Source organism: Monodelphis domestica, chromosome 3 (assembly GCF_027887165.1).
Source record: "Monodelphis domestica isolate mMonDom1 chromosome 3, mMonDom1.pri, whole genome shotgun sequence".
Taxonomy (NCBI): Eukaryota; Metazoa; Chordata; class Mammalia; order Didelphimorphia; family Didelphidae; genus Monodelphis; species Monodelphis domestica.
Window position 1 is genome coordinate 277,280,028 of NC_077229.1, and position 14,188 is coordinate 277,294,215.

At 38.7% G+C, this 14,188-nt stretch overlaps 1 protein-coding gene across 22 annotated transcripts in view; it reads right to left on the reverse strand.

The window, feature by feature from the left end:
* ZNF521 (zinc finger protein 521) overlaps nt 1–14,188 on the reverse strand; it is a 348,179-nt gene that overhangs the window by 144,455 nt on the left and 189,536 nt on the right. For 2 of the 22 annotated variants that reach the window (XM_056823824.1, XM_056823823.1), the window contains one exon: nt 1–7,095. This exon is cut by the window's left edge and continues 12,947 nt beyond it. The exons of the other annotated variants lie outside the window; for them this stretch is intronic. In XM_056823824.1, the coding sequence (XP_056679802.1) occupies nt 6,989–7,095 (107 nt within the window). In that variant the 3' untranslated portion in view covers nt 1–6,988. The remainder of the gene's footprint in view (nt 7,096–14,188) is intronic. 22 annotated transcript variants of the gene reach the window in all.

Sequence of the window (14,188 nt, forward strand, 5' to 3'; positions counted from 1 at the left end):
TTTAGACTAAATTTTGCCCTTAAGTAAGGAGTCCCCTCACTCCCACAAGATCAATAGCATCTAAAATCAGTAAACTCCATTCCTAAAGTTTCAAATAATATGCATCAAGAAAGTTCAAGAAAATAATAGAGATTCTAACTTAGAGAATGGAAAAAAGACCCATTGTTCTTCCAAAATTAAATATAATTTTTGTTGCTTGAATGTCAAGCCTTTGAGGGTTACTATGGAAAAAAAAAACTAAACCAATAACTGAAAACAAAAGACAAACATTGAGCATAGTATGGCAGAAAAAGTGCAGAGTAGATCTGTTATTAGTTCTGTGAACCTGACCAAATGACTACTTCTCAAAATCCCCTATTTTCTCATTGGTCTAAAGTTGGACTAAATCTCTAAAAACTTTTTTAAGCTCTAAATCTATGATCCTAGGACCCCCAAAACTTTTTAATTACTACATTCACGAACATAGATGCACATGCACACACACGTGCACGTGCACACACACACACACAGAAGTGGGTTTCACAGTCAGACAGGTAAAAATGGTTCCATCATCTGAGGTGAACTTTCTTTGATTCTTGCGCATACAATGAGTGCACAGTCACTTACTAATCTGACACCATTAAGAAAGCATTAAGAATGATCTAAACTAACCCAGCACTTTGAAAATGAGTTGTATTTATTTTTATTTAAAGGTTTGAAGAAAATCTTGTTTCAAATTCTGAACTTAACAGAATTCAAAGTGTACACACTTGTCATTCTGAACCATTTGATTAAATTAAACCACAGGAAACTCTCCCAAGTCCTCATGAAGCAGCAATTACATGTGAAAAGGGAGCCAAGCCAAAGAATGACTTCTTCCAATATCTTTTTTTTCCCCCAAATATCAGGATACAATGTGAGTGGCTTGGTTTTCCATTTTACCAAGATACTGTCTATATTATTCTCTGGTGGGAGAGGATGATGACAGATGAAAGGACACAGGACAGAAACACACAGGACAAACACCCCTTCCCATCACATCCACCCTGACAGAGGGAAGAGTTACACTGCTCCCCTTTCTTTTAAAGACTTAAAAAAACTCAGAAACTCATCATTGAAGGTGATCTACTTTAGAGTTAAGAAAATTTCAATTTTAAGTTGTAAAGGAAAATAATATACTTACAAGTTTTATCAATCATTACTTTGATCCATGTTTACTTATAACATAGGTACATATCTCTCTATGTTCACATACATGCATGTGGCAGTGAGAAAGGATATAATTTCAATGAGAAATAAAAAAAAAACTTTAATGTTATTTTCCTGTGAGGAAATAAGACAAAACAATATTTTTTCTGGGAGGGGGTTATTGAGGGGAAGATTCTTCCCTTTCCAGATTTGTTACCTTCTTTCTGAACAATCACTAACGATTTTAGAATGCATGATTATTTCTTAAACCGAGGAAGTTATAGGAATCTGACTACAGCTTGGTCATAGTTGGCAATCTTGCAATATTTCCAGGCATTCAGCATCACACTGATCACATGTGATGGTCCATTTTAGCATAATAAGGCAGAGAGGTCTTGGGATAGAGAAGACACAGAAATAATGTCGAGAGCAATCCTTCACATTTGGATTTTGCCATATCAAGTGCAAATAGTGAACTTAAACATGAAAATGCAATTTGCTCCTTCTAAAGTCTACATTCTTATCTCTCTCAAAAAACACACATTCATTTCCAACGCCTCAAGGTAAAGAGGAGGGCATCTATCACAAGTACGGAGAACAGCAGAAGGATTTAAAAGCAATCTTTTCATAATGTTTCTTTGGCAGAGGAGTGGAGTTATGAGTTACTCAAAATTCATAAAGATTATTAAGTTTACCTCCACACGGAGGATGTGCCACTACTGTATCTCCCAAACCATTCTGTCAGTATTCCGGCTCAGAACTATTGAGAATCTGTCTCTGGTTCAGGACATCCATCCATTTTGCAGCATTAGTGCTCGGCTGCATAAAATAAAGGCTGTGTCCCATTAGAGAAACAAATTGCTTTCAGTGGAACAAGGCTGCCATAGCCTCCCTGAATTCGCGGTGCTCCTTCTTCCTATCTTTATTCTTTCCTGTAAGTGATTTTAACAATCAAGCAAGTTCCTGTTTCTCAAGTTCACTCCAGATTATCACCTCAGATGGTGGTGCGTCTGTGTCTGTTGGGCTATCTGAATGATTACCTGATCCCCCGAAGCCCTGTGTCATTACTGAGCTCGTACCACCGCCAGTGACCCCTCATGGTAGGAAAACCGGAGGAACAGCAAGTGTTCCTGCACGCCGAATCCCAAGCTCACAGCCCATCTAAAGTGGGCCTATAGGTTTCGTGTTTCTGCTTCTGACTCTTCTCTTAGGTCCAAGGAAAGTTATGAAACAGATTTTTCTCGTCCTCTCAGGAGCAAGGCCAGGTTCACAGTTTGACCTCAGAAGCACAGCGGCGCTCCAAAGCCAGAGAGCCTGATAGAACAGAGTATTAGTGTTCTCTGGCCGGCGTAACGTAAGCTATAGCACACACCGTACAGAAATATTACTTATGGGAGATGACAAGGAATGGATCAGAGGGAGAAAAGGGGATGATTGAATCACATAAAAACAACACAGACACACACGGACACAGACACACGCCCTTCTGTTTCAGCGATCATTTGGATTACCAGGGATAAAGGCTCAATATTCTTTTGGAAGTCAACTTAATTGACTCCAGAACTAACCAATCGACTCTCTCCATCCCATTAGGCTACCCAATTAGAAGCTACTCAGAAAAGCTGGGAAACAGGGCTCCTCTCCCGAAACGCTCCAAAACAGGGTGACTTTTACAATTAAACAAATATTTATCTATTAATTATTGTTTGTGGTGAACTGTCCCATTGCACTCATTTGATTACACACCACAGAAAGCAAAAAGAAAATAGTGACAGAGGAAAATGGGCTCTGAAGCCTTATTGAAACCATTTCTAGCCAAAGGGCTGTAGAGGTACTTCCATCTGAAGCCCAAGGGCATGGACATTACTGCAAGTTGTACATATGAAACCTATTGCTCAATGACAGGAGAAAAGACCCTGAAAGGGCTATTATCTTGATCTGGGATTCCAGGGCTCACCCTCTCCTCTTCTCCCTAATAATGCATTGTTGTCTTTTATTTTTTTCCACACTTCATCATGCATTCCATTAAAAGGAGCACATTTTGAGGCAAGAATGATAAGCTATTTAGACAGAAGGTAGTGATTTAAAAATTGCAAAACTTCAGCTTTCAAAAATAGCCTAAGTGACCTCTTACAATACTCTGACCACTCCACCGCAAGCGGGAGGCAACCCCTGTGAAGAGTGAATTCTGGCAAAGTTCTCTCTTCACAGATGATGCACAGCTTAAGCTATAATGAGTTTTTGGGTTACAAATGCTGAACGCATTAATATTCCTTGATGATAATTATCACAGTATAAGCACCTTTCCCAATGTGAGTAGCATAAAGCAACTGAAGCAGCATTTTTACTACATTTGAAACAAGCTGGAAAATGGGATTTTCTACTCTTGTAACCTGAGGTCAACATACATCAAGCTATGCATATTAAGTATACCTCTGCCTATATCATACCCCTCTATACTGCTCTCCCTCCCTCCCTCTCTCGTTCACTGAACAGACACACACATCATTCCACGTGTCCTTCTTAGGCATTCTTTCATATTAAATTCTCCACGTGTGTATGGATATATGGGACAGAGACACACAAACTCAAAGCAATATGTATTTTTCCCCAATCATAATAAATCCTACTTCCTCTTCTTACCAGAATACAAATAGTAAATAAGATCAGTAAGCCCTGTTTTGCAGATGAGATGTGTCTCTGTGTAGTTTGAAGGGAAGCTGTGGTCACTGGCTGCATATAAAACAGAATGAAAATTAGACGCTAACAAATAGTCTCTTATAGGGGGGGAGAAAACGTGCTACATATAAATCTGAACCAAACCATTGGCTTTTATCCTCACCCCTGCAAAACTACAAGTGATATTAAATGTGGAGAGGTTTAAATGTCAATCCCAAACCAAAAATATGATGTTAAGAATAATGTTAAAAATCCCCTTTCCTGGTAATACATTTGCCCACAGTTCCCAGACACCAATATTTGATTTTGTGTAGGAAAAAAAATGTTTAAGCTGATATCTATTATTAAAAGAAAAAGTGTTGAAGACTGTTGGAAAACAAATAGACTACAAATGAATTAATGTAAAAGACATTTATTAAGCATCTGCTATGTGCCAACTATAGATACTATTTTCAAATAGAGACACTATTCTCAAATAAGGAGGTGGCAGTTCTTAGTCTTCATTGAATATTGGTGATATCTGTCATATTATACATGTAATATATGTGAAAGAAAGAGAAAGGACTCCATCAGAATTTTATTTAAGATCCCAACCCCAGAATGGGTTATAAACTGATTTCCCACTCACTCCCAACATGACCCACCCCATGCTCTCACCCTCCAAAGGGGGAAAGCAATTGTATTTTAAAGTCATTTGGATGCTGAGAGCTTAAAAAGTCAACATATGTCTTATTTTTCCCCCCTTTACATACCATGATGCCATTTTAGTAAGCTGTGCGAATAATCCCCCTGGTCCTTTGACAAAGCAGTGACAACACAAGAACCAGTCTGAACCTAAAAGCAGGAATTGATTTAGGTGTTTTGTGGGTGTAAAATCTGCTGAACTCATTTGTGCCATGTTACCCACACTTCATTTAGAAAATATGCCACGCTACAACTGTTCTAAGTAATACAACATCATTTTTACTTATGTGTTGCAAAAAAAAATGTCTTAAAATCCCATTTGAATCTATGGCAGGGTTTTGAGGGAGCCTTTGCTAAATATTTAACAGCACTATCGGCTTATTAAATACTATAATGTGAAAGCCATGAAAGGATGATATACAATGCTTGCCATTTTTTTTTCACTTAATGCTGGTGCTCGTTTTGAACACTCTGCAAGCCCATTCATCAGCAGAACTGATGCATTTTAAAAAATACTCATTTACTAGCAGATAAATGTGGTTAGAGAACCTTTTTAGTAGAGAAATGGCTGAAAACCTATGTGGTTTTATGGTACAAAATTTGCTTTACTGTGGTTACAGGGAAGAAACCCTCCAAACATTCAAAAGTCCATTTTGAAAAAATACGGGGAGGGGGAACTAGCTCTGAAATAAAAGACAATATTACAAGGCAAGCCAGGTGTATGCATAGTTCACCGAAATTTAAATTTACTGAAACATGCCAACTGAAATGCTACCATTTGATAAGGCCCACACCACAACCAAGTATAGACCACCAAGCACAGAGTTCCTAATAAAACTATTCTTTGCATATGTTTAGACTGTAGCTTCTGACCTTGACACTATTGACGGTTGGCTTAATTGAGATCCATTCACAGACTTGTGTATATGTATACACCATACATATATGCACATGTGTGTCTGTCTTTCTATTTTCTTCTGTGCACATCACAGCAAAATTTCTCTATTAAACTGATTACCTCCCTTAAACAGGGAATCTTAATAATTCAATCCAAGGATGGGCAACAGAAACTCAATGAAAAGACGTTTCAGCCCACAAAGAGACATAATGATAGAGCCTAATTTAAAGAAAAATTTCTTTCCACTGGATAGCCTGTAGAGCAAGCATTTATTCTGTAAACACTGCAACAATGATTATCTGTCCCCCCACCCAGTTCTCAGTGGAGACTCTTGCTTCTGAAAATGTCTTGTGGTGACTTACTAAATTCAGGCTATTTCAATTAGTATTACTGCACATTAAAAATTAATTGCATTACAGAGTGGATTAAGGTTTAAATTTCAATTCTACAGTGCGTGCACTAGAAATGACAGCTAAAAATCAATGCTCTTTGGCCCACAATCGGAAGTGTGTACAGCCGAATAGTGTGGGACTGGCGTCACTGGCCAAGCAGTTTTAAAAGACTTGATAGTTCAATTGAAGGTGTGTCAGTTCTAATTCTAGATTTCAGTATGAATGCTGCACAGTAGCTTGGTATTAAAAGAAAACCAGCTGCATAACAATCTGAAAAAACAAATGGACACGGGCCCAAAACTGATGACAAAAAAAAGAGCGAGATTAACATTCAAGAAAAACTCACATATAAACACCCCTAGGCTCAAAGCAAATCTTGTAGATGACATTATTAAATTGGGGCAGAGGATTCTGATATTCTATATACATATATGGCTTCCCAATTAAGTACTGGATTAAAATAGTGATTAGAGAGAAGGAAAAATGGCTATTTTGCAGGTAAACATGGAAAACCACTAACCTATGCAATAACCACAATGCCTTTATCTGTGTTTGAAAGGTAACATTAATGTCTGCATGGAAGAAATCTAAGGAAAAGCTAAAGCCAAAAGTATATTTCCAATGCAATAATCCCATCTCTATTCCCTTTCATGAATTGACTCTTGGGGGGGCAGGGTGAGAAGAAAGAAGAAGGGGACAACGTGTGATCATTTCTGCTCTCAATTCAGAGGGTCTCCCATCCAGAAACATTTGGGCAGAGAGGCCTGTCCTGTTTTGCTCACAGTGAATTCATTCTTTTAAGAAGCTGATGATGAGGGACACTCTGCTTCCAGTCAACAAACCAAAGTGGCATCAATAAAAAGCCGCCCAGGATACCTGGGTTTGGAATTGAACTGTGATTGGTGTGTACCTAAGAGAAAAATGAGGTCCACAATGTTCCTAAAGATCCCCTCTGTGCTGCACTGGTGGCCAACAGCAAGTTCGGCAGCAAGAGAGTAAAGAAGATGGGAAGTAATAATAACAATAAAAAGAATAATCTGGTGCAAATGGACCCCAAGGTGTAGTAGTCATCCCTGTGCAACAATCACCCTTCACTGCAATTTACTGATGTGGCTTCATTACAATACAGCATAGAAAGGGGCTAATGTACAAGGCATACTATTTAAAGCTACATGACTTGCAGCAAGCAGCACACACCTACCCAGAGCAGGCACTGCCTTAAGAGCCCAGTTAAAGAGGCCACCTTCATTTCGGATTCTTCAAAATTCAAATAACCTGTAAGAAATTGAAATAAAGGTGTGGTATGTATGTATGGTGGGGGGAGGGGAGGAAAAGAAGGTGGTAAAAGGCGGATTTTCTTGTAAAACAGAATAGGAAAGGCAAAGAAAGCTCAGTAATAATGCTGTTGGTTTTCAAATAGAGATTTAGAAAAAAAAAGTAACTACTCACATTATTGGGAAATAGGGAACAATTCCCTCTATCCTACTCTTATTTCCCCAAGAATGAAGGGAAACAGGGTTTATGCTCAACTATTTTACCCAAAGTAACCAATCCAAATATCATTTAATAGGAGAAAGGTTTCATTTAGCCATTCTCTGTCAGAATTGAAAGTCCTACTTTTTATCCAGTGCACAGAAGGCATTGGCATCGACGTATTAAGGGGAAGAGGAGATTCTTTTCTCACCAAGGATCATTGAGTATGTCATTGGTTAATTCCTGCTCTATGCTCCTCATTAGCATTACTCTCAAGTTCCTGGTTATCATATCCGAAATATTAAGACATAATAACTACGAAGGTGCAGATAATTGGATATTAACCAGAACATACTTGACTGGGCAGGAGGTAGGGCCCTGCTTAAACTAATCCTGAAATGTATTAATCACCAATTAATGAAAGAGTTTCGAATTCATTTTCCATTATAGAACACCTCTGAGTGTCTGAGCTTTTTCTAACAAAATGACTTGGAATAACAGGATAGGAATAAGAAACACCCATGTGATGCTGGCTCCAACAAATTGCACTTTGGCCTGTTGTCAGGTTTACAGAAGTAAGAAATCCAGTTAAGACACCGACTGCCCTTTGGAAAGTCTGAGGGTGGGGATGTGATAATAGGAAGACACCTTTTAGAGTTCCATGGCTGTCTTTGAAATTCTGAATCTGTCTGGCTAAATGTGCCACGGTTAAATATTGCATCACAGAACTGCCCTCACATCGCCCGAGTTCTCTAGGACACAGACTGGGCTCTATCTAGACAACCTGCAAAGTGGAGACTGTCTTAAAATGTGAAAGCAATCAATAAGTCACTGGAGTTATTGCACTATAATAATAATGATAATGATATTAAAATAATTCACATTTCGATGGTGCTTTAACATACAGGGTTTGGGATGTGGGTTTCAAGGAATGTCTCTAGTTGAAGTTTAGGAAGGCCCAAGGAGCTGATGCCTAATACACAGTACCTATACTGTAGTCACTCAATAAACATTTGTTGAAGTGAGGAATGACTGGTTTGGGGAATGATGAACTTGAACATTTGAAAAACCACCAGGAAGGGTGTCGAACACAAGGTTACTATCATCTTTTACAAGTATCTGTTGTGTGTCTGGTTCAGTTCCACAGATCTACTTTTCTATTTCTTAGTCAGTACCAGATCGAATGAATTGATAAATAGATATAAGCAAGCCATAGTCTTATGTATACACACATATCTTTTAGTCAAGTGATGTCTTCTTTAAGGGTGGGAGGGATGGAGGGAGTTAGCTCGATATTTTATTGAAACAAACAAACAAATAAATGTAAATGTAAAAAAAAAAAGCATTGCTAGGATAATGATAACACCAGAGATGAGGCTGAGATGCCATTATTCTTCTGTTTGGTTTTTTTTTCCTCTAGCCTTGTTTCATTTAATTTGATGGAAATAACAAGTAAATTCCTATTATCCATCTGTGGGTTTTTTATTCTGTTGTTTGTTGACTTTAATTTTAGTAATTCTTAAATAAGCATTCACAGCAGATGAACTAAGATATGCAAGCAAGTAGTCCTTTTTATCAACAATTTTGCCATAGAAATACACAAACATTTCAATGGCTCTTCATTAGCAAACAAATCAACAAGTGATATTTTAATGCATGACTTTATTCCATCTCTGTGGGGACTGTAGTTGAGAGTGTGATGTACAGTACAGAGAAAGGAATCATCAGCCACAATGTCCCAGGGCTCTCTCCAATGAGGACTTCTCAGCCCCTGCTTAAAGAGTGCATTTAATTGACTGATAGACAGTAGCTTCTTTGTTCAAAGAAGACAGCGAAGTAATGGCAGCTTGAAAATCGTACCATCTACAGGGTCTCCTGAGACTAGTAACAGGGGGATATGTGTCAGGAATAAATAAATAATCTAATTATTAAGCCACTTCCTGTCAAGTTAACTCCAATTTGTTGGCTTTTGAAGGCAACAAAACGAGGCATTTTTCCTCATTATGCTTCTCTTTTTATACCACTGGTAATCACAGGCGGATTAAAGGGTGCCTGATTGGTTTTTTTGTCAAGGAACTGAGAAGCAGCCAACAGTACAGAAAAACAGAGTTGGGGTTAGAAGAAATTTCATGCTTGTCTCCTTTCCAGCTCCCTAACAGCCCACACTGCTGCCCCATACAGTGCCGCCAGCTGTACAGCAAATGTGTACCCCTCCAACTGAGGCCTACCGGGCCACAGGCGCCATCCTGAGAGCTGTGAGATACCTTGCAATCTTGGCAGGTAGCTACTGCTGTCATAGGCATAATTCTAAAGGTGACCTACGAAACCCCGTCAGCTCACCAAATGCAACAATATGAGCAGCTGAAGTTCGACACCCACTCTCCATATTGCCTTCTTTTGTTTTGTTCACCGAGGCTGAAGGCACCGAAATGGGGAAAGAACCTCGGGAAAAAGGTCACCGGAGGGACTTTCTTTTGTGTGTCTGAAATGCATCTGGGGAAACAGAGTCTAGGAGGAGAGAGGCACATGGGCCCGGGCTCTAAAGCATCCCGGGGTTCCCTCCTCCCAGCCCCACAAACAGGCACCCAAGATTCAGACAGCGAGCGGGTTGGGGCGGCTGACATGATGAAGTCCAAGGTAAGCACGCCATCACCCACTCGGTCCTCATCGTTCTGGAGCCCCATATCCCACGGGATGCTCACGGCAGACACGCGTCTTCCCGGGCTTCTTGGACCATGCCGAGGTGAGGCTGTTGGTGCTCCACAGAACTCAAGAGTGACCCCATTCATCTGAGATCATCACACAAGCACTGGCCTAAAGATCAATGAGTAAGAAACTGAATCTTTGAACTCGGGCTTGGTCAGCATCCACCCCATAAGGGACGTTGAAATAAAAGGAATGCCGAGGGGGGCTTTTAACATAGACTCTAGGCTAACCTTTTGCCTTATTTAATCTCTGCCCATAAGAACTGGAAAGGGCAGATTCTAAATCCCAACACACACAAAAATTTAAATTAAAAAAAATTTTAAATTAAAAAAAAAAAGGACCTTCAGTGGATATGCTACCTGATTTCTCTTTGCTCCCTAGGCCTTGCCTGAAATACATCAGGCCACATTTTCTTAAAGAGATGAAGAAGAAGGAACTCATGCATCTGGTGTGACCTCTCTAAAGGTCAATCTGATTCATGATAAAGAGACAGAGGACAAAACAGTCCGATCCTCTGGAGCATGTGCTTTCGGGAGAGCTGGGAGTCGAGGAGAGTCTTCCAAGGAATCAGAATGGGACTTTTAAGTCTGGTGAACAGCGCTGCTAGGGCATGTTTACAGCTGCAGATGCCCTTTCTGAATACATCTTGAATTTTTGTTAAATTGCGCAGATAATTAAACCCTCTTCATATTTACAGTCTGCTTCATTGGTACCATGAATTCTGTTTTCAGTTACTGTCTGCATATTCCCTCTCTGAACAATTTCATACTAAGCAATAACACTTCATTTTACATAAGTTTTATCTGATGTCCCCATACAGAGCTGCCAGCTGTACAGCAAATGTGCGGCTCTCAAACTGAGGCCTACTAGGCCACAGACTCCATCCTGAGATCTGTAAGGCACCTTGCTGTCATTGGCAAGCTTTCCCTACTATCACTGTTACCATCTCTCCACACTACACACAACTTAAAATCATCTGATTATTAGAATTTGTGGTCCACACTCCATTTTATCCTTTATTTAATCTATCCCCAGATCACACATTTGTTTAAATGTTTTGGCTGGTTTACAAATCATGCAGCCATCTGCACAGTAGGTGTGACACCATTTTTTTTAGACAAAAGTTACGTTATAAACAAAGATAAAGTCATTTGAAATGCTTTGGTGTTTGTTATTCTGTCGGGTTCACTTGGACCAACTCTAAGAAATAAATAGAATTATCTGTGTAAATCGATGAACATCTATGAAAAACAACACCCAGCAGAACACAGAGCTTGCTCCATTACCTACGTTAATATCATGACAGCTGAGGAGAGATGACCTGGCCCACTTCTCATCTCTCCTGTACAGATGGCTATTAAAGAGAAAGTATCCCTTTTGTATGGTCCATGTAGAAACCCTTTATGGGCTTTTCAAATAAGCCAGCATTGCCCACATGAGGGTAGCTTTCTGTTAGCATTAAACAGTGCAGATTTCATCTTTTAAAAAATCTAACTCTTGGTGAAATAATCCAGGATTTCATCATATTTAACATCAAACACCAATGATGCCTAAATAGTCTTACTAAACTTGATTTTTAAGATTCGACAAGACCTCTTTCATGGAGGCTAAACATAAGTAAATACAAGACTCCACTGAGAATAACTTTCCAGAGTCTCTGAGAATAGAATACTTCTACCTCTCTTCCCCTTTACAGAGTTAATCTCTATTCCTTCCCCCCCACCTTCAAAACATTGCACGATAACAGAAACAAAAGGAAATTGGCAGCTAGTCATCTTCCAAGGATCAGATGGACATCTTTGGAATTTTTTTCCCCTCTTAGGATATAATGTTCCAAAACCACTACAGATTTCAGAATGTTGGTTTTAGCTTATCCTAAAGGAAAGACTTAAACTGAAAAGCTAAAGTTGGTAACTAAGGTCACAAAAGGTGTAATGAAGATGAGTTACTTCTGATATTCCATCCACAGAACACGAGAGGAACAGAATACCGTGTGTGATCTAAGTCATCAGATTTCAGAATATATCAAAATCACATGGTGTGAGCAGAGGCTAAAAATTTACCTCTGCACCTAACTAATGTAGGCATCTCTTTTGTGTTGATCTCAGTGAAAGCATTTACAGGTAACAATGTAAATTGTATGTTCCTCTCCATTTGACAAATAGAAGAGTTTATGCAGTTTTAATGTGAACATTGTTAGCATTTATCCAAACACGTTCCTATCAAAGGGTTGCATATCTCTCTGTATCCAGGCAATATATGCAAGTAAATACATATATATAATATCTATATCTTTTCTTATAGATTAATTATATAGAAAGATAGATATCATCATTTCCAATATACCTTCTCAGGTGGATACATTTATTAGATCCCAGAAGATACTATAAATAATCACCATTAATTATTCCAGGATTCCCTTAACTAGTATTTCTTGATTTTCCTATTCTCTTCATATGGCAGGTTTCCCTCTCATTATGGACACAATTAAGAACCATAAGAAAAATGCATGCATCCAGATTAAGGGGAAGATGTAAACAAGCAGCATTTTTTTGCCTCTTTAGTTGAAAAGTTGTGTCACAAAATATATTCTTGAGTTAATGGCTGGTATCCAAATCTCCTTCCATACTTTTCTTCCTCCTGTCCTACTTCTCAGAACTTCTAGTAGGCGAGGGAGAAGTGGTTATTTCCACTTTAGCATCACTTGTTCTCTATAATCCGTGTTAGTAGAGTTGAACTACCAAGATGATGACATTTTTCTTCCTTTTTATCATTTTTCTGTCAGGCCGATCAGCCCTCGATGGTAAATGTGCTGCTTGGTTGTGCACCGCCAGCAGCTCGCAATTTGCTCACTATGTTTCATGAGACAGTTGTTTGTGGCTGTTTGGAACACATTTACCTCTTTGGGGATTTATATGCTAGTTGCAATGCCAACCTCCATAGTGATCGAGATTTCTTTCTAACTAAAATAGATAATTAGAGGCTGGTAATTATTGGTCAAGAATTATCAGAGTGAAAAAATTAAGCTCCTCATAAATAGTTCTTGGCAATGTCATCTCTTTACATTATCTCATGCCTAACAGCACTTTATTCAGAGTACTTACACATTTACACTACTGCTGTTGAGCCTCATAATTTTATATGGGGCAATTCCTTTGCTGGGTTAAACACATTTGAACTCCCTGGATTTGGTGCCATTTTTCCCCGGCACAAGATCAAATCTAAGGACCTATATTCACATTTCTCCAAAACTCTAATCATAATAAAAGAGTAACGAAGAAGAAAGAAAAGGAAAAGTTTACTATGTTAGTAGAAAATAAAAAGAAGGTGCATGATGGGATAAACGAATGAAGCATATAAATCCCTGACATTGCTGCTTCCTACATTCTCAGGTCAAACGCCAAATCTAAACTACTTAAACCAAACAAAGGGAAACAAGAAAACTTCTTATCTGCACTAACTCTGAAAGACAGTTTCTTTCGCCAGAAAAATGTGAGCCTATTTTGTATCTTTTTAACAGATAAAAAAAAGAAAAGAAAGTTCTAGACAGCCATTGGTCGGGTTCCTTATTGAAACAATGTCAGAATGTGTTGGCTGGTCAGTTGACATTTGTTTTCCTTAATAGACGTAAGTTGAATCCCTCACGTATCTTCATTGAGTTTCATTCCTGAGCCCAGAAAATGTGCCTACACCTAGTTGCAAAATGGCCCTTAAGCAGTCTTTTTTATGAACCAGGTGGAAACATTGATATTTTTCCTCCACAAATGTCTTCTCCTGATAGCTAGAGGTAGACTGGGACTACAGAAATGTAGACAGAAGCATAGTGGGTATCTGACATGTGGCATCAGAATGATATTACTTCAGTATGCATTTTTTGCATGGAAACAAATGTAAATTATTTTGTTGCAAAAGACAAGATAGAGCTTGTATCTCATTGGGTCATTTGCAGCTTTTGTTTTCCCTTAAGTGATGATATCTCTTCTGTTAAAATGATAGAAATACAAAAGTAAATCTTTAAAAACACTCTATCACTCTGAAACCACCAAAAAAACAAAAAGAACAAGAATCTCTTCAAATAGTTGCTGATCTTTCTTCCACTGCTAAATACCTTACTGAGATTATTTTATTAGATCTCCCCCGACCCAGAAAAATCACAATACCATACAGATATATAACAAAAAATACCTAG